We start from the raw sequence: 21,987 nt of genomic DNA on the forward strand, positions 1-21,987 counted from the left end.
GTGGTTTGTGACGTTTCTTGCTACTATTTACATTTGGGCCAAATAATTCTTTGCTGTGGGGCTGTCTTATGCATCGGAAGATGTTTAGCAGCACCCCTGGCCTCTACCCACTAGAAGCCAGTAGCAGGAGAGAGACGACATACTCAAAATATCCAAATCAAATCAGTTATTTGTGAAAATGAAAAATGTATCTTTTGTTTTATGGAAAAAAAAAAACAACTAAACGGACTTTATGGCCAACCCAATGCTTCCTGGCATGCATTATAATTTCCCTTGTACGATGGAAGTAATGAAATTGACACCTATTTCTACCACCCCTCCACCTACAAATTAACACTGTATCTCCCAAAATTACTTTAAATACTTTTTCATTTATCCAGATTTTAGGCCTCTGGGAACTCGCAGCATTTGAAAGGTTGCTCTGAAACAGGCTCTATGGGACAAAGTCCTGTCAACAGTACCTCCTTGATTCACCCTCACACCCTGACCCAGAGGGCTTGAGTGTAAAATGGAGTGTAAGTTCAGAGGTGGGGCATGAACTCTGTGGTTTGTAGACAGTCCTGATAAGAGGCAAGGACTGAGTTAGGAGACTTCAAGTACCTAGCATGAATCAGTTCATGTGCTAAGATACTCACTTGTAATTACCTCATTCAATCCTCACAGCTGCCCTTTGAGGTAGATATTATACACATCTATTGCAGGTTGATGGTACTCCCCTAGTCATTTTCAGACTTAACGGACACATATTCACAGGGTCAGTGATGTGGATGTTTTGAAAGAATAAATAAAGCTGCTGTGGGAGAGTTTCAGTCACCAGGGCCCCCGTCTTCAGAGGCTTGTGTAAGACTACTTATTTCATTTGGGAGGATTTCTTTGGGTTGGAACAGAACAGCTGAAACCACTTATTTATTCGTTTAACAAATATTTATTGAGTACCTATTCTGTGTAAGGCACTTGAGTTGTGAGATAAAAGGCCTTTCTCGAATGGGTTTATAGTCTAGTGGGCAGACATACAAAGTAAACATTATATCATAGTGTGGTAAGGCCCACTGAATCCATAATGTTAGAGAATAATCTAAACATCAACATTATAGTTTTAAAGAGGAAAGAATATTAAAAATTCTTTTATCTCCTCAGGCTGCTTTGTGGGGTTGTGAGCAAGAACTTTATTAAAGTATACAACCAAAGAGCCGGGAGTAAATTGTTTTCCCTGCCTTTGTGTGCCCCGTGGGTGGTCTTCTGTCACTTGTCAACTACTCTTCTAAGCAAAAAGAGCTTGGCACATCTTTGTCCTGGGGGATTACCTGGGGGACTTTATTTGTGAAATGTTAATGACAAGACATTTACACATACCTTCTGACTTTCTGTGGGTAGGTCACATATAGGTGTGACTAAGTATACACCACAATGCTACTCTAAAGAGTTTGGAAATACCTTTTAGTGCATGTAGTTTTCTTGTTTCCTTGCAATTAAATTTTGTATCACAGGATTGGATAGTTATCCAACGTCCTTGGCCTTGAAAACATGGGGAGTTGGGGAATCCACACACATTTTGCCCAATCAGCTATCCAATAGTATGAGAACGAGGTTTTTCTGTCCCTGTGTTGAAAGATAGTGAAATGTGGAGTCAGCAAGTATTGGTGCCTTGGAGAGCTCTCCCCTGCTTTCCTACATTTCTGTATGAATTAATAGCTTTTTTGTGTCTTTTTACACGTGATGATATGGTGTCTTCTCACCAGCGAAGGGTGAAGGAATGGGAATGAGGGGCCTACACTTCCCAGGTTTTTATTGCCATCTTATAAAGTAGAATACAGGAATAAAAGTTTTACAGACATTCTCATTTAATCCTTGTAACAGCCCTGTGCCTTGAGGTAGGGAAATTATGGACACTTTGCTATCTTTTGGATTTTCCATATGAGCATGTACTACATGTATAATCAGAAAAACCACAAATGCATATAACAAAAACGTTTCTTTTTTAACTGTTCAAAATTGGGGCCACAATTTTGTTTCAATATCCTGCTTTTTCACAGATCGTTGTTTTCTCATATGTAGATCTTCGGGTTGTTAAATATTCTTTGAAAATATGGTTTATAGTAGCTCAATACATCCATATGTGAATGTAAACTAGTTTAATTATCCATTCCGTGATAGGCCATTTAGGATAAATAATGGACCATCTATCTATACAAAGGAACATTATGAAACCACTAAAAAATCACATTTTCAGAATATTCCATAACCTTGGGAAATGTTTGACATAAATGAAAAAAAAACAAGCTATAAACTTATCAAATCTGCTCACAATTTTGTGAAATATATGCAGAGATTTATTAGTGAAAGAGAAATTGCAACATTATTGTAACATTTTGTGTATGTCGAGATGGTGAGATCAAGGATATTGGGGTTAGTTTCGTGTTTTATTTCACTGAATTGTAGAAAAGCTGCACGATGTCCGAACATTTCTTTCCCATTCCGAAAATAAACAGATCAGTTTTTTTAAAAAAAGAAGCCAAACGGAACGATCAGATACAAAATATAAAGGAGAGTTTGGCTCAAGATGGTGGACTGTACAGAGGCTTTTTTCTTCTCCGGTCTCATATCCCTTTAACTGAAAGAAAATAATTTGTATGTACAAACTCTGCGTGTGTATGTGTGTGTGTTGGATAGGACTCCTTTTTTTTTTTTTTTTTTAAGGCTTTGTGAGGAATTCCTGGAAGATAGAAAGCAGATGGAGCGGCTGTGGAGGAGGCTGGCGGGCGACAGGCGGCCAGAGAAAGGGAGGAGGGGAGCCGGCCAGTCTGGCTCCGGTTGGAGGGAAGCGGTCGGGGGGCGCGTGAGGAAATGAAGGAGTGAGCGCCTGCAACTCTGTGGACGGAACGCGGGTGCGCGCCCCGCCCCGCCCTGCTGCTGCTGCTGCTGCTGCTGCTGCCGCTGCTGGTGCCGCTGCTGCGGGCGGGCGGAGCGGAAGGGGGAATGGCGGGGGGCGGGGCCGAGGCGCGGGCGGGCTCGGGGAGGTCCGCTTCCCGAAGCGGCAAAAGCCCTGGCGCCAGAGCTAGGCCGAGCAGAACGGCGCTGCGAAGCTGAGGCCCCTCGGACCCGCCGGGGACGAGCCGCCCTCCGCCGCCGCCGCCGCCGCCCGCAGCAGCCAGCCCTCTGATCGCCTGCCTGCCTGTGCCGCGGTCTCCTTCTCCAGCGCCGTTTGGCAGCCGCAGCACCGTCCGTAACAGCTAAGTGGTCAATTTGGGACTTCGTTCGGGTTGGGAGTGAGGCGCGGGCAGGACACGCTAGCGCGCCATCTCCTGCGGCAACCGCCACTGCTGCAGACACCCCTCCCGGGCGGGAGAGACTCTCTCGAGAGGCCCACGCCGCCGTCCCAGCACCCGACGCTAAGACTTCCAGCGTTTTCTGCCGAGCCTTGCTGAGATCCTTGGGCTTGGCGGAGGGAGGACTGAGCGGGACTTGAGAGATCGCACGCAAACAGATCTCCGATTGCACGGGGCTGATTTTTTGTCTCGGTTTCCTCGGGCAAGTGGCAGGCTTCGCCAGAGCGTCCTGAAACCCCGAGCCATGTCGCCCCCAACTGTGCCTCCGATGGGTGTAGATGGTGTGTCCGCATACCTGATGAAGAAAAGGCACACCCACAGGAAGCAGCGGCGAAAGCCCACTTTCCTTACCCGCAGGAACATCGTGGGCTGCCGCATTCAGCACGGCTGGAAGGAAGGCAACGAGCCGGTGGAGCAATGGAAGGGCACCGTGCTCGAGCAGGTCTCTGTGAAGCCCACGCTCTACATCATCAAGTACGATGGCAAGGATAGCGTGTACGGGCTGGAACTGCACCGAGATAAGAGAGTTTTAGCGCTCGAGATCCTTCCTGAGAGAGTGCCAACTCCTCGCATCGATTCCCGCCTCGCAGATTCCCTGATTGGCAAGGCGGTGGGGCATGTGTTTGAGGGTGAGCACGGTCGAAAAGATGAATGGAAGGGCATGGTGCTGGCGCGAGCCCCCGTGATGGACACTTGGTTTTACATCACCTACGAGAAAGATCCTGTGCTTTACATGTACACGCTCCTGGATGACTACAAAGATGGTGACCTGCGCATCATTCCAGATTCCAACTACTACTTCCCTACAGCAGAACGGGAGCCCGGAGAAGTGGTCGACAGCCTCGTGGGCAAGCAGGTGGAACACGCCAAAGATGATGGGTCCAAGAGAACCGGCATTTTCATCCATCAAGTGGTGGCCAAGCCGTCCGTCTACTTCATTAAGTTTGATGATGATATTCACATTTATGTGTATGGTTTGGTGAAAACTCCCTAAATTCATGCTGTGTTCTTTGCAAAATTTGTGGAACTATTAAATGTAAAGTATGTCGTGTTTTTGTAATCGTGAACTTTTGAGAACAGTTTTGGTGTCAGAGATTCAGGAATTTAATATCACTCATTACTTATTGTGCCTCCAGATCTTACATTGACTAGTTCCACAGTTTTGCCCAAGTGTACTTTGGTACCTATGATAATTGCCTTGTTATGTAATTGAAAAATATAAATTGGGTACTAGTAGAAAATTGAAAAGTGTTCGATACCTTTGGAACAATGAAAGACTAGATAAACAAGATTTAACGGTATAACCCCACATCATATCCTCCCCCTCCTTTCCCTGACCTTCCCTCTTTCTTCTCCACAAATAACAAGTGTTAAGAACATGGTGTATACCCTACATTTTTCCCAACCTCTTACAAAAAGTTTGTTGCAGTTGTTTCTGTAAAAATGACAAGCCACATCATTTCTCTATAATTGCTTTCCTTACTTTACATATCCATAAAATCCCTTCCGATCTATAGTTCCAGATCTCCTTCTCCCTTTTTCTCACCTTCTTTCCCTCTCCTCCTCTCCCTCTGGAATTTATTTTTATATATAGTATTAAGATACAGGTTCAGTTATACATTTTCTTCACATTACATACCTGATCACGTCATAGCATTTATTTAAATACAGCACCCATTTCCCTCTTGCTCTGGAATTTATTTTTGTATATGGTATAAGACAGATCTAACTATACATTCTGTTCACATTGGATACCTGATTGTGCCATCCATTTATTAAATGAATCACCCATTTTCTCTCCTCCCTCCATCTTTTCCTCCCTCCAACAGCTGCATACACAGTACATATTTATGTACCAAAACGGTATTGAACCAGTCTGTTATCAATGGTCATTTGTTATTTCCTTTCTGTATTTCCCCATAACACTACTCAATCCATACTGGTGCTTTTTATTTCTGTAAGTTAGATTCCTAGAAATGGGATTGTTGTGTAGGCTTATTTTAATTTTGAAAGCTGTTACAAAATTGCCATCCCAAATGAAAGTTCTCATTTTCCAGCATTCTCTCCAGCACTCTGTAATGTTTGCAAATCTGAAAGGCAAAAAAATTTGTTGTATTGTTTCTTTAATTGGCAAACTCAGTGAGGTTTTTTTATTTGTTTGTTTTTAGGGGGGATGTTTGTTTTGCTTTTTGGACTTTTCTCTTTTATGACTTGCCAGTATTTCTTCTCCTATGTTCTATTATCTATTGAATCATTGATTTTTTTCTTTATAAATTTGTAAGAACGCTCACTATATTTGCTATATAATGAATATTAATCATTTGTAACCTATGTATATTATGATTTTTTCCAGCCTATCATTAATCTTGACTTTACTAATGTATCTTTTAATTTTTTTAAATTTTTTAGATAGACTACTTTCTTCATTTTGGGTTTTTGGTTTTCTGTCTTTTTCAGATGAATGCCCCAACCCCAAGTCATTTTTTTTTTCTAAAAAGTCGAGGTTTTGCTGTTTGATCCAACTGGAATTTCTTTTGTATATGGTATTAAATAGATCTCCAATTATACACTTTGTTTATATTGGCTACCTGATGCTATCACATTTATTATATCAACCATCCATTTTAAAGTTTCTGAGCCAGTTCACATTATTTTAACTATAGTGGCTTAACCTTAAATTTTGGACTCTGGTAAAGCAAGTTACCTCTCATTAGATTTTTTTTCCTTCTTCTTTTATACAACTTGTCCTAGATATTCATTCTTTCATATGAAGATTAAAGGCTTTCTTTTCACATTAAAAAATTGAATTACATTTTCATATGTATTTAGAGGATTATGTTAGTAATATTAATAATACTTTCAAGAGTTTGAGTACATCATTAAAATCTTTTGTTTTTGCTTTTAGAATGTTCTTCATCTAGGTACATCATATCAGATTGCATTTATTTCTAAGTAGTTTTATAATTTTTGTCATATTTTGACATTTTGAATGGTATATTTTCTCCTGTTCATTTGTAATTTGTTATTCTGGCCAATAGAGACAGACTATGGAATTAAAAAAAAATTACTTTCATTTAATCAGTTCACTAAATCCTATAAATTACACTGGGTTTTTTAAATAAAATATTTTTTACTTTCTACATATACAATCATTTCACCTGCAATTAGAGATAATTCTGAGATAATTTTATGTTGTTTGTATTGATTATTATTACATTAGCTGGATTCTCCAAAACAATGTTGAATAGTGATTATGGCAGGCATGTCCATCCGGTTCTTAGCATTCCCTATTAATTAGCACAACATTTGCTTTTGGCTGTTGGTAGTCATTAACTACTAACATGTTTAGGGAGTTTCTTTTATTCCTGTTTTATGTAGCATTACTACTAAAAGTGGCTCACGAATTTTATCAAATGACTCTTCAGCATCTATTGATAAAATTACATGGTTTTTCCTCTTAATTTGTTGACATAATGAGTTACAGTGGTAGGAATTTGATAGTGAACCAAACTTGTATTTCTGGAATAAATCCTACTTGGTCATGGTGTCATAATCATATGATATATTGCTGGATTTTATTTGCCATCATTTTATTTAGAATTTTTGCATCTGTATTTCAAAGCAAAATTGTATTTTCTTTCTTGCACTGTCTCTATCAAGATTTTAAATTAAAATTGTGTTAGCTTAGAAGATTAATTGGTGAGTTTTCAATATTTACCTGTAGTCTGGAATATTTTAAATAGCATTAGAATTATTTGTTGTTTAAAAGTTAGCTAGTATTAAGTTGTACAACAGTCTAATCCCAGTGACACTTTTGATGGTAGATCTTTAATCAGCTTTCTTATCTCTTCAATGATAATTGGTTTATTCAAGCTTTTTATTAAAATAGAATATATATTCGCTGTGAAATACAAAGTTTAAAGTTTTATCTATTATCATGCTTCTCAATTGTTTTATTCAGATGCTTTATGTACTTGTGTGTTGCATATGTCCTAGATCTGTTCAATTCTGAAAACATTAATAAAGTCATAAGCTACAATGCTGTTTTCAATTCTCTTTGTATTTTACTTGAAAAATTAAAACATAATATGAAAGTATGAAATATATAACAAAAACTTGTTTACCTTCATCTACAATGAACAGATTTCATCATTTGGGTATATTTGTTTTAGCTATATTTTTATATTTTTTAAAGATAGAGCTGGAAAGCATTATGCTAAGCAAAATAAGCCAGGCAGTGAAAGACAAATACCATATGACCTCACCTTTAACAGAAACCTAAACAACAAAACAAAGAAACAAGCAAAATATAGTCAAAGACACTGAAATAGAGGACAGGCTGACAGTGACCAGAGGGGAGAGGGCAGGGAATTTCAGGGGAGAATGGGAAGGATTTACAGGAACAAATATAAAGGACACATGGACAAAAACTAGGGGGGGTGGAAATGGGAGGGAGGTGGGGAGGGATGGGTGGATGGGCTGGAATGGGAGTAAAGGACAGAAAAATGTACTTAAACAATGATTAAAATAAAACAATAAAATTACATTTCTTTTGACATTAAAATTAATAAAGTCGGTTGGTGTGGCTCAGTGGACTGAGTGCCAGGCCTGCTAACCAAAGGGTCGTGGGTTCAATTCTCAGTCGGCACATGCCTGGGTTGGTGGGCCAGGTTCCCTAGTGGGGGTCCGGTGAAAGGCAACCACACATTGCTCCTTCTCTCCCTCTCTTCCTCCCTTCCTCTCTCTAAAAATAAATAAATAAAACTATTAAGGAATAAAAATAATAAATTCCCAATACCATAATGTTTCCTTTCTCTGCAGAGGCAGACACGATTGTGAATTTGGTGCAAATCTGGCCTCTTTTATATATTTACTGCAAATATAACCATAGTCGATACCAGCATTGATTTTTGAGTTTTAAAAAATTCCAAATGAAGAGGAAACTTTAAACATGTGGAAATTACTTTTATTTTTGTTGTAGGGATCCTTTTTTTTTCTAATTGGGAAACGGATTGCAGCAACAAAAACAATAACACTGACTTTAGAATACTAGTTTCTGTTTCAGGTACCTGTACCACTTCTTGCAACTCCTTGCAGTCAGGGAGACTGGGCCCTTGCCACAACACTGTCAGTTGACTAAAAAAGACAATTTCAGCTCTCATGTAGATTGTATCTTGGCTGTACTAAAGCAATTATCCACCACTCACCCCTAATTGCAAGACCAGAACTAGGTCGTATATTTATTTCCCCATGATAATAATTGAGATTATCCGATATCCTAAAACTCAGGAAGTCTGGCCCTAATCTAGCACTGTTTTGACAGTTTAGGACACGACAGTGGACAGAACAAAAATCTTCCTTTCCTAACATTTGTTTATCCTCCAAGTAGCCTTTAGACCAATAACAAAGACATAAGGTAGGTATAAAAGTTGACAAAACAAGGTAACAAGAATGTGATAAATATCATTAAAGGGTTAGAATAGTGCATATGTATTATGCAACAAACTATGCTAAACAACAAAAAATAGCAATGTGTATCTGTTTCACATACATAATAATGCTTGCTAGTCCCTGCTCTCCCAATAGGCCCCAGGTCCAGATTGTTTTTTGTTGTTTCCTGATGTCATTAGGTTGTTAACAGACAGTAAGAGAGAGGCTCAGCCCTGGCCTAGGATCTGAGGATAGAACAGTGAACAATCTACACAATCCCTGCTCTCTAGGAGCATATTTCTTAACGGGGGGGAGGAAGAGAGCCACCGCTACCTTTACAGCCATGGTCACTCACAGTGATTTGGAAAAATCCCACAATTTGTCAGTGTCAACTGAAAAAATAACATCAACTAGGTGTTTTGTCACCAAAAAGGATTTCTTTGGGAAGAAGAAAGGGTTAGAACCCCGTGCAGGCACACATGGCAGGTAATGTGAACGCTCCGGCCTGTGTGCCGAGATTATTTTTATAAAGGAAAGGAAGTTAAGGAAAGGGGAAATTAGAACCATAGAGCTTTATTATAAACATAGAGTTCTTCCTGTAGGGTCCTCGTGTGTCAAGTTCTTCTGATTAAGTGGAGTGCGAGAACTTCTGGAAGCCCTAGCTCCTCCCATAGGCCCTCTTTAAAAAAAAAATATATATATATATGTATATATATATAATTGATTATGCTATTACAGTTGTTCCATGTCCCCCCTTTATTCCTCTCTGCCCTGCACACCCCTCCCACCCGCATTCCCCCCCTTTAGTTCATGTCCATGGGTCATGTGTATGTTCTTTGGCTTCTACATTTCCCATACTCTTCTTACCCTCCCCCTGTCTATCTTCTACCTAGCATCTATGCTACTTCTCTGTACCTTTCTCCCCCTCTTCCCTCCCACTCCCCTGATGATAACCCTCCATGTGATCTGCATTTCTGTGATTCTATTCCTGTTCTAGTTGTTTGCTTAGTTTCTTTTTGGTTTTGGTTTAGGTTCGGTTGTTAATAACTGTGAGTATGTTGTCATTTTACCGTTCATATTTTTAATCTTCTTTTTCTTAGAGAAGTTCCTTTAACATTTCACATAATGAGGGCTTGGTGATGATGAACTCCTTTAACTTGACCTTACCTGGGAAAAAATTTATCTGCCCTTCCATTCTAAATGATAGCTTTGCTGGATAGGGTCATCTTGACTGATTACGTTTTCTTAAAGTTCCAGTTAGTCTTTGTCATTCTCTCCTTCTTTTTTTCTTTTTTTTTAAATATTTTATTTATTTATTTTTAGAGAAGGAAGGGAAGGAGGGAGGGAGGGAGAGAGAGAGAGAGAGAAACATCAATGTGCAGTTGCTGAGGGTTATGGCCTGCAACCCAGGCATGTACCCTGGCTGGGAATCGAACCTGGGACACTTTGGTTCCCAGCCCGCACTCAATCCACTGAGCTACGCCAGCCAGGGCCCCATTCTCTCCTTCTGATTGAGCCCTTTCTCTGAAAACATCACTGATCAATGGCCAGGTCTTCTAACTTCAGCAGCCCTTTGTCCATGTCAGGAAGGCCCTCTTCTAGGTGTTGTCTCTTATAGCACAGGAAAAGTGCATGATCGAAAATGGCTTGGGTCCATGGTTAACAGGAACTAGGTTCAGAACTTAACAGCAAGAAGAATTCAAAACAGAACAACACAACGGTCTACATGATGAATTTAAACCAGTAGTTCAACTGTGTAGATAATGAAACAAGGACCATTAATATCTTGGATAGACCAAAGTTGTTTTTTAAAATATTTCATTTATTTATTTTTAGAGAGGGGGAAGGGAAGGAGAAAGAGAAGGAGAGCAACATCAATGTGTGGTTGCCTCTCGTGCACCCCCCTACTGGGCACCTAGCCTGCAACCCAGGCATGTGCCCTGACTGGGAATTGAACCAGCAACCTTTTGGTTTACAGGCCAGGACTCAATCCACTGAGCTACACCAGCCAGGGCTAGATCTAAGTTCTCGATAGCAGATTCAATAACCACAAAGTTTCCCCCCTTTCACAATGGCTTAGGAAATGTAAACAAGGGCATGTTCCTTCCAAGGAAAAGAGAAAACTGAAATTGAATTAATAATAAGAAAAGAGTTGTACAGGCCTTATTCAATCTTCTTGGCAATTCATTTCCTTCAGAGGTCACCTGCTTTAACTTTTGACAGCTTTAGTTTGAGGTTATCAGACTGTGTGCAGTTGCAGCCAGGGTTTGGTGCCTTCTTTAGCAGTGGCACATGTATCCAGAGTCTACTCCCTGGAGTTTAGCAATGCAAGGGTTAGTCAGCAGTCCTGATGCCCTTCCAGCAAGGATGGAGGGAATCTTTCATGAGGTGCCTTTTCCAGTAAACAAAATCTCCAGGTTGGAAGCTGTGGATTTTAAGTTTTTTTCATTTCCTTGGAGTGCACTGCACAAAGATTGCTCTCCCAGAGCACGATTATTTTCATTAGAAGCAATTAAAGCTTTACAATATTGAAGTATGTCTCCTTTTCCCAAATGTGGATCCAAAGAAGCAAGAGCCAAATGAGTGGGATATCCTGTAATTATCTCAAAAGGTGAAAGCTTATGAGTGCCAAAAGAGGTAGATCTGAGATTTAAAAGAAATAATGGCAATGCTTTTGGCTGGATATTTGAGGAGCTTCTACAGATTTTGCCCATTGAACCTTAATAATGTCATTAGTACATTCGACTAGGCCTGAAGATTAAGTATTGAAAGCACCGTGAAAATGATGTAGAACTGGCCAAATAGCATAGACTTATTGTAGCACTTGACCAGCAAAATGTGTTCCTGGATCACTGTGGAGTTCAAAAGGAGTTCCCCAAATAGGAATAATCTCCTCCAACAGGGCTTTAGTCTCTGTAGGGGCGTTAGCTTATCTACAAGGGAAAGCTTCAGGCCAGTGAGAAAACATACATATGATGACTAAAACATATATATCTCTCCATGAAACAAGGGAAGCTGTATAAAATCTATTTGCCAAACCTTAAGTGGGGTCCATTAGGTCATTTAAATTGTCCAGAGGCAGTGGGAACAGGCTTTTCTGGGTTGTACTTTTTGCCCAGGTGGGAGACTTAAGATAAGCAGTTTTCTGCGGCCTTGTTAATATCTCTCCACCAATATTGATCCATAAATACTATTATTTTGTCAGTAGCTTATGGTTTCATGTAGGTACAGTAGTCAGGAGTAGACATTGTAGAGTTTCTGGTAGGACTGGGTTATTATTTTTGGTCCAAATCAGACCTTTGTCTTTTTTTTTAAGATTTATTTGTTTATTTATTTATTTATTTTTAGAGAGGGAAGGGAGGGAGGGAGACAGAGAGAGAGAGAGAGAGAAACATCAATGTGCGGTTGCTAGGGGTTATGGCCTGCAACCCAGGCATGTACCCTGGCTGGGAATCGAACCTGTGACACTTTGGTTCGCAGCCCACGCTCAATCCACTGAGCTACGCCAGCCAGGGCCTGTCTTTTTTTTTTTTTTTAATTAAACCAGCAGTTGTTGGATTTCCAATCTCATTTTTATTTTTCAGAAGCTGATTATTGGCCAGTTTTTCTAAGGTATCAACTAGGGAAACACCTCCTTGGACCATGACAGAATTGGACTGTAGCTGATGCCTTTAAGGGCAGCATTCTTAGCAAAAATGTCAGCAAGATGATTTCCCTTAGCTTCTAGGGAGTCAAGTTTACAGTGTCCTAATAATAGCTAAAACATCAGGTAAAAGTATAGCTTACAATAATTCCTGAACATATGAAGCATGATTAATTTTAACTCCATTGAAGTTATGGAAACCACATTGCTTCCATAACATTTCAAAGTCATGAACCACTCCAAAGGCATATACTGCTGTCATTGTAAATGTTGACAGGTTTACTCTTTGCTAAAATGCAAGCTTGAGTGAGGGCAAGCTTGTGCTGAAGTGGCCAAATGCAAACATGCTGCCTTGATAACTTCATATACAGCACAGTACTTACCATTTTAATTTTTATATGAACCATCTGTAAACCATAAGAAAGACACTTTACCTAGAGGAGTCTCCTGTGAATCCTCATGAGGAGTCAGGAGGTGACATAACAGTGGCAAGCAGTTAGGAAGTGCTTCATCAGTTTCAGAAGAGAGAAAACTAGCTGGATTAAGGTTATTATGTGAAAGAGTCATATAGGAATCATTCAACAAAAAGATTTCATAAAGTCCTGGCTGGTGTGGCTCAGTGGATTGAGTGCTGGCTTGCGAACCAAGGGATTGCTGGTTTGATTCCCAGTCAGGACACATGCCTGGGTTGTGGGCCACGCTCCGAGTGGGGGGTGCATGAGAGGCAACCACATGTTGATGTTTCTCTCCCTCTTTTTCCCTTCCTTCCTCTCTCTAAAAATAAATAAATAAAAATTAAAAAATAAGGATTTCATACAAAGTAAGGCAACTAACTGAGAGATGCTGGTTGTGATCAGAATTCAGAAGTGCCTCTACTGCTGAGGTAAAAAAATTGTTAGAGGAGATCTCATGACAATTTTTCTCTGACCTTAATCAAGAAAGCACTAGCAGCAATGTGTCTAAGGCAAAGAGGTATCCACAAGCCACAAGGTCCAGTTGCTGACTACAGTATCCTAGTATCCTACAGGTCTGCAGTGATCCCCATGTGTTTGAGCGAATTCCCCAAGGGCATTTCCTTTCTTTTCATGTACAAAAATACAGGGGGTGGGGATCTGATAGGATGCCCAAGAGCAAGTGGGTTTATTAAACTGTCCTTTAGCCTTGGCTGGTGTGGCTCAGTGGATTGAGTGCAGGCCTGTGAACCAAAGGGTCTCTGGTTCGATTCCCAGTCAGGGCACATGCCTGGGTTGCAGGCCAGATCCCCAGTAGCAGGTGCATGAGAGGCAACCACACATCGATGTTTCTCTCCCACTTCCCCCTCCCTTCCCCTCTCTTTAAAAATAAATAAAATCTTAAAAAAAATTCTCCTTTAAAGTTTTAATGGCTATGGCTATGTCATTCTGTTCTTGCCATCAAATTGGGTCAGCACTGTCATTCTTTAGTGAAACATATAGGGGTTTTGCCATAAGAGAGAGATTTGGGAATAGCCAGTTTCGGCAATAGCGAATTAACCCAAGAAAACCTTGCAATTGATGCTTAGTTTTTGGCCTTGGGGAACGTAGGACACCATGAAACCGATCTGGATCCAGGTGCAGTCCTTGTTCCAATATCAGATATCCCAAAAGTCAAACCTGAGTTTGGACAAATGATAATTTTCCTTTAGAGACCCTTTGTCATTTTAAGTCCAAAAGTTCTAATAAATGGATGTTATCTTCTTGTGAGGAAACCTGAGAAGAAGAGCAAAGAAGTAAATCCTTCACATTCTGCTAAGAGGTGGAATCTTTAGGGAAAATTGTATTATCCAAATCAGTGTTCAGAATTTGTGAGAAATAAAAAGGGCTTTCAGCCCTGGCTGGTGTGGCTCAGTGGATGGAGCGCTAGCCTATGAACCAAAAAAATCAGGGCACAGGCCTCGGCTGAGGGCCAGGCCCCCAGTAGGGGATGTGTGAGAAGCAACCACACATTGAATGCTTCCCTCTCTCTTTCTCCCTCCTGTCCCCTCTGTCTAAAAATACATTTAAAAAAAATTTTTTAAAGGGCTTTCAGCCCTGGCTGGCATAGCTCAGTGGATTGAGCGCGGGCTGCGAACCAAAGTGTCACAAGTTCGATTCCCAGTCAGGCCCCATACCTGGGTTGCAGGCCACGGCCCCCAGCAACCACACATTGATGTTTCTCTCTCTCTCTGTTTCTCCCTCCCTTCCCTCTCTAAAAATAAATAAATAAAATCTTTAAAAATAAATAAATAAATAAAATCTTCCAAAAAAGGGGGGCTTTCAGTAAAACCCTGAGACATTACTGTTCAGGTAAATTGTTTTTCTTCCCAAGTGAAAGCAATAAGGTACTGGTTAACTTCATCAACTGGGATACTAGAGAATGCACTACATAAATCAGTTCCCATGAAGAACTTACTTCCAGTTGGGAGAGATGCTAGCCACATGTGAGGGTTAGGAACAAAAGGGTGTCGAGGGGTAACAATGTGGGTTATTGCTTGAAGGTCCTGGACAATCCTCCACCCCCACCCCTTTGCCTTTCTCACAGGGAAAATATGAAGGTTACAGGGACTAGTGTAAACAATAATAAGGCTTTGAGTTATGTAATCTACAATTCTAGGCTTTATATATTTAAGGGCCTCTCTACCTATAAGATATTCATTAATTTGGGGAAGAGGTTTTGAAATATCAATTTCAAACATAATCGGAGTTGCCCTGCAGATTCTGTTGATGTCAGTTGAAGACTACTCCCATAAAGAAAATGGCAATTGGGCCAATAGGGATAATTGATCAGTTCTCTTGGATTCAGCTACTGTACTTTCAAAAATGGAACAAGTGAAAGGTATTGAAAAGCCATTTCATTCACCTAATTGGCCATTTTGACAGTTAATGCCAAGCTATTACATTGGTTCCCCTCTTGGGGGAAAGGATATTCCAGCATGATAGACAATTCTCTTAGGAAGTCTCTACCTAATGAATGGGTAGAGGCCAAAGAACTAAGGACAAAACAATGTATATCCCTTAATAAGCCCAAACAAAAAGATAGGTTTAGCCCTTGCTGGTGTGGCTCGGTGGATTGAGTGTGGGCCTGTGAACCAAAGGGTCTTGGGTTTGATTCCCAGTCAGGGCACATGCCTGGGTTGTGGGCCAGGTCCCCAGTGGGGTGTGTGTGGGAGGCAGCCACATACTGATATTTCTCTCCCTCTCTTTGTCCCCCCTTCCCTTCCCTCTAAAAATAAATAAATATTAAAAAAGGTAGGTTCAGAGATATGAATCTGTTGAGGTTATTTGAAATCCCCACGACTTGAACTGTTTTATTACTCTGAGGCACGGTCTGTTTTTAATGACCGTGGGGCTGAGCAACGAGAGTGTAGCAACAGTCTCGATAAAAATGGAGATAGTTTCCCTTGCAATTTGAAAACAAGTTCCTCAAAGCCAATTAAGAGACAGGACTGGAAAAAGCACCTACAGCTTCTCAGAACATCATCACCGGGGATCAGGAGACCCTTAAAAAGGCTGGTTAGAAAGCTTAGAGCATCTGCAATGCTGAAACTTATAGCAATCCCTTTTCCAGTGTTCTGGCTCTTTGCCACAATGGCAAAAGTTTGGAGTCTTTCAGTTTTGCATAGGGCCTCTGATTTACCAAGGCTGAAAATAAAAAAAAAAAATCTTGGCAATGTTACTTCTAGATGGTTCGTCCAGGATATAGGCAAGCTGATTGGCCAAATTAACCAAAACTAGGTGTACATGGTTTCCCACTCCATCCTGGTTCTCTTAACTAGGAGGAAAAGATCTCTGTTCAACCCATTCACAAAGAAAGAATTAAAAGTTACATGAGTGGAGTCAACGTCTGAAGGAAGACCAGAATTTTCCTTTAAAAAGCCTTTTATAATACTCAGGAAGAGATGACTGTCTGTCTCTTCCCAATAGGATGTAAGCTCCAAGAAAAGTTTGACAGTTTTGTTTACTGCATGGTCAAAGGTGAGCCTCCCTCTGGCTCAAAGCAAGCAGGAGTGATATCAATATTACCATGGAATGAGCTGAAACGCTTCTAGTCTAGGATACCTGAAAGTTCATGGGTAAAGGCATAGCTGGTGAACACAATAGTTTACATTAAGTTTTGGCCTTTCTCCCATTAAGACATAGTTCCATATTTTGCTCACTGCTGTATACTTAACCTCTAATAGAGCATTAGAACTAGGGTGAAACTTTAGTCTGACTAGTTATAAAACATAACTGAAATTTCAAGGAAAAATAATCACTCGGGAGGGTTGATGGGAGGACCTAGGACTTATGAAAATTCTCACACTCTATGTAATCACAAGAACAGTACATGCAAAAACCCTACGGGAAGAATTCTCCAGGGGTGGGATTTTCCCCTAGCCTTTGTCCTGGATTCCTGTGATGAGACTGTTAGGTTGGCTAGTGTCAGACCTGCAGGTTAAGGGGATGTGGTGGGAATCATTACTCCTAAACCTTTCAAGTCTTTGGTGGTGGCACTAACCGCTGCAATCCTTTCAGGAATGCAGTGTTTTTCTTAATTTACTAGTTTCCTAAGTAAAGGCAGTTCTACTGGCCTCCGCTTACTTTTCTCACTTTTATATTTCTCACCTCCGTCTCTTCCTATTTTTTCCTTTATTTATTTATTTATTTATTTATTAGAGAGGGAAGGGAGGGAGATAGAGAGAGAGAGAGAAACATCAATGTATGTGCGGTTGCTGGGGGTCATGGCCTGCAACCCAGGCATGTACCCTGACTGGGAATCAAACCTGCGACACTTTGGTTCACACTTTGGTTTGCAGCCCGCACTCAATCCACTGAACTACGCCAGCCAGGCGTAGTTCATTCCCATTTTTTTCTTTTTAAAAAATTTTATTTATTTATTTTTACAGAGAGGACAAGGGAGAGAGAGAAATATCAATTGGTTGCCTCTCACGCACTCCCAACCCAGTCATGTGCCCCAACAGGGAATCAAACCAGCAACCCTTTGGTTCGCAGATCGGTACTCAATCCACTGAGCCACACCAGCTGGGGCTGTCTCTTCCTATTTTTGTAAAATGGTTTGTATCTCTGGTGGTGTGCTCTTGCTCAGTTATTTGTCTTTTGTGCATCTAGTCTAAGTTTTCGCTTTATCATTAACTTGTGAATTACATAAAACATTTCATATATTAAATAGCTCATTGTAGGGTGATAGCAACTTATCTTTGAATGCCATCAAAGTTCCATTCTTTGGCTCCTCCCTTATATACTGTTCATATTACAATTTGCCTCTTTTTATGTCATAAATTTATTAACAACGTATGGTATGTAAAGTTATTTTTACTACATTTTTCCTGGACCCACCAGGGTTCTTTGCCCCCTATCCAATCTGATTCTTTCCCTAGGTTTTCCAAGGCTAGAGTCCACCCTTTCATGTCACCATTTTTGCTTCTACTGCACATGCCTGAATGTAGAAGCTCCTCCTCTTGCCCATCTGGACTTCTATTGTACATGTCCAAACTTTCCGTCACGTCATCTGGCTTCTACTGTGCATGTGCTCAGTGGAGGAATTTCTCCTCCTCCTCCCTCCAATAATACAATACCCAGCTGGAAGCACCCCTGGGAGGCTTTCCTGCCTGCTTGTAGGATCAAGACTCTTCAGCTGTGGTCCCCTGGAGCGTGTGAATGAGTCTGTAAATGCTATAGCTTCCTACTAAATCAAGCTTAATGGAACACTGTCCTGACAACTGATGCAGCTTTCCAGGTTATTATATATTCTATTTAGCTCCTTAGTTTAGTAAGCTCAGGGCCTGATTCCCTTTGCGTCCCCTCTTTATTAATGACTAGCTAACTACCTATGCCAGTAACTGGGGAGATGAGGTGGTGTCTGGGTCTCCAGCAGACGCCCTTCTCTCCCAGGTGGACTAAATCCCCACTGATTTTCACCACCAGATGCTATGCCTGCTCCTCTTCCCATCTCTGTTGCTCTGGGCTGGGGATCCCTGTGTGGGATCGAGACCACATGCTCCCGAAGGGAAGAGGTTTGCAGCTGACTATTCTTCACCTTCACAAGTGTGTTGTGTACTTTTACATGTTTTCATGCCACCTTTTGGCTGAAAGAACTCATTTCAGCATTTCTTGCTATGTAGGGCTTGTGGTGTCGAGCCTCCTCATTTATTGTTTTAGAAAGCGTTTATTTCTCCTTCATATCTGAAGGATACATTTGCTGGATAATGTTTTCTTGGCTGGAAATGTATGTCTTTCGACACTTAGAATATGTTTCTGTATGGTTTCTGCCGAGAAATCTGCTGATAGCCTAATGGGGGTTTCTCTGTAGGTTACTTCATTTTTTCCTGGCTGCCTTTAAGATTCATTCTTCATCAGTGATTTTTGACAGTTTCATTACAGCTTGTATTGGAGAACCTCTTCTGGATTGGCAAACTAGGGTGTTCTATGAAATTTGTGAATTTCTATGTCCAAATCTTTCCCTGGACTTTTGGCATTTCCCAGCTATTGTCTTTGAAAAGTAAACTCTCTGCTCTCTCTCCCCTTTCTTCATATGGAACCTTAAATATTCTTTTTTTTTAAGATTTTATTTATTTATTTTTAGGGAGGGGAGAGAGAGAGAGAGAGAGAGAGAGAGAGAGAGAGGGAGAGAGGCATCAATGTGCGGTTGCTGGGGGTTATGGCCTGCAACCCAGGAATGTACCCTGGCTGGGAATCGAACCTGGGACACTTTTGGTTCCCAGCCTGCGCTCAATCCACTGAGCTACGCCAACCAGGGCTGGAACCTTAAATATTCTTATAATTTGCCTTTCTGATGGAATTCAATAGTTCCTATTGGCTTCTACACTCAATTTTTAGTTCCCTCACCTATTCTAACTGTGGTATTTCTATATTTCTATCCTCCAAGTATTTTTTTTTTATTCTTCCACCTGGTCTATTCCACTACAGATAATTTCTATTGTGTTCTTTATATGGTTCATTGAATTCTTTAGCTCCAGAATTTATGTTGGGTTCTTTTTTATAATTTCAATCTCCTTGGTAAAGAACTCTTTCTGTTTATTAATTTAATTGCTTATTTTATTGGATTGTCTCTTTGAGCTTACTTGTAGCTCATTCAATTTATTCATAACAGCTATTTTGAATTATCATTTATGTTGCAATGTTTTGTGCCTTCGAAATCAGTTGTTAAAGAATTGTTATTTGCTTTTTGTGATATATCACTTAATTTTTTATACTGCTTGAACCTATGCACTTTTTTATGTCTTTTACTCCCATCCCAGCCCACCCCCAGTCCTCCCCATCTCCCTCCCATTTCCACCCCCCCCCTAGTTTTTGTCCATGTGTCCTTTACTCTTGTTCCTGTAAACCCTTCCCCTTTTCCCCTGAAATTCCCTTCCCTCTCTCCTCTGGTCACTGGCAGCCTGTTCTCTGTTTCAGTGTCTTTGGTTATATTTTGCTTGTTTGTTTGTTTTGTTGTTTAGGTTCCTGTTAAAGGTAAGATCATATGGTATTTATCTTTCACCTCCTGGCTTATTTTGCTTAGCATAATGCTTTCCAGCTCTATCCATGCTGTTGCAAAGGGTAGGAGCTCCTTCTTTCTTTCTGCTGCATAGAATTCCATTGTGTAAATGCTCCATAGTTTTTTGATCCATTCATTTACTGATGGGACCTTAGTTTGCTTCCAACACTTGGCTATTGTAAATTGTGCTACTATGAACATTGGGGTGCATAGGTTCTTTTGGATTAGTGTTTCAGGGTTCTTAGGATATAATCCTAGCAGTGGGATTGCTGATCCAAAAGGCAGATCCATTTTAAGTTTTCTGAGAAAATTCTATACTGGAATTTTCCATGGTGGCTGTACCAGTCTGCAGTCCCACCAACAGTGCACTAGGGTCCCCTTTTCTCCACAACCTCTCCAACACTTGTTGTTTGTTGCTTTGTTTACAATGGCCATTCTGACTGGTGTGAAGTGGTATCTCATTGTCATTTTAATTTGCATCTCTTTGATAGCTAGCGATACTGAGCATCTTTTTATGTGTCTCTGGATCCTCTGTATGTCCTCCTTAGAGAAGTGTCTGTTCAAGTTCTTTGCCTATTTTTTAATTGGGTTGCTTGTCTTCTTAGAGTGGAGTTGTGTAAGTTCTTTATATATTTTAGAGATTAAACCCTGGTCTGAGGTATCATTCGCAAATATGTTCTCCCATACAGTTGGTTCTTTTTTTATTTTAATACTGTTTACTTTAGCCATGGAGAAGCTTTTTATTTTGATGAGATCCCATTTGTTTATTCTTTCCTTTATGTCCCTTGCTCTAGGGGACATGTCAGTAAAAATGTTGCTGCGTGAAATATCCGAGATTTTCCCAACTATGTTCTCCTCTAGGACTTTAATGTTGTCATGGCTTATATTTTAATCTTTTATCCATCTTGAATTTATTTTTGTATAAGGTGTAAGTTGGTGCTCAAGTTTCATTTTTTTGCACATGGCTGTCCAGTTCTCCCAACACCATTTGTTGAAGAGGCTATTTTTACTCCATTTTTTGTTGCTGCCCCCTTTGTCAAATATTAATTGACCATAGAGTCTTGGGTTTATTTCTGGGCTCTCTGTTCTGTTCCCTTGGTCCATGTGCCTGTTTTTATGCCAGTACCAGGCTGTTTTGATTACAGCGGCCTTGTAATACGTTTGGTATCAGATATTGTGATCCCTCCTACTTTGCTCTTCTTTCTCAAAATTGCTGCAGCTATTCGTGGTCGTTTATGGTTCCATTGAACCTATGCACTTTTGCTTTTGCCTCTGAAGTAACAGTAATCTCCTTAACTAAGCTTTTATTTCTTCTTTGGTTTATATAATTCACCAGGGTGGCTATTAGAAGCCTTTATTTTGTATTCCAGGAGGTGGCTCTATAGCTTGTTTGTGGTTTTTCCCTTGCTTACTTACGGTGACCTATTTTCTGAGCACACTCCCTGAGTACTGGCGCTTGCTCTGTGGATACACTTCAGAGCATGCACAAAGAGCCAGCAGAAGAATGGGAGAGATGTATGGAATTAGCACGTGGGGCTTTGGGGATTCCCACAGGCCTGATGTTGGTTCTTCTAGTAGGGTACTCCTAGAGGTTTGTGGACTAACTCACCACCAAAATCCTGAAGCAGACAGCAAGAACCGTATTCCTTTAATCCTCTTTAATATTATCTGCTTTCTTCTATTTCTCTTCCCTTTCAATTATGGCGGTCCCTCCTCAGAAATGAGGGTGCTGCTGAGGCAAACAGGCTTCTACATCCATTAAATGCAAAACTGTGGTAGCTGGGCAGTCACTGACTGCTTTCTACCATTTATTTACTGTTTATCTATCTATCTATCTATATTGTCATTCAAAAACAGTTGCCTCCATTTCCTCCCCACCAATTCCCCCGCCCCAACCCTCCCCACCTCTCACTCTCAATCCTATCCCCTTGGGCTTTGTCCATGTGTTCTTTATACATGTTCCTTGATGACCCTTCCCCTATTTTCCCCCATTATCCCCTCTCCCCTCCCCTCTGGTTGCTGTCACTTTGTTCTTTACTTCAGTGTCTCTGGTTTTATTTTGCTTGCTTGTTTGTTTTGTTGATTAGGATCCAC

The 21,987-nt window shown here is 40.7% G+C and overlaps 1 protein-coding gene across 1 annotated transcript; it reads left to right on the forward strand.

Moving 5' to 3' along the window:
• Nucleotides 1-3,015: 3,015 nt before the first annotated feature.
• On the forward strand, nucleotides 3,016-7,362 carry SPIN4 (spindlin family member 4). The gene has a single exon (XM_028522822.2). It carries the CDS (start codon nucleotides 3,571-3,573, stop codon nucleotides 4,318-4,320), a length of 750 nt encoding a protein of 249 aa, XP_028378623.1. The 5' UTR covers nucleotides 3,016-3,570; the 3' UTR covers nucleotides 4,321-7,362.
• Nucleotides 7,363-21,987: the final 14,625 nt, after the last annotated feature.

The sequence above is a fragment of the Phyllostomus discolor genome, chromosome X (assembly GCF_004126475.2).
Source record: "Phyllostomus discolor isolate MPI-MPIP mPhyDis1 chromosome X, mPhyDis1.pri.v3, whole genome shotgun sequence".
Classification (NCBI taxonomy): Eukaryota; Metazoa; Chordata; class Mammalia; order Chiroptera; family Phyllostomidae; genus Phyllostomus; species Phyllostomus discolor.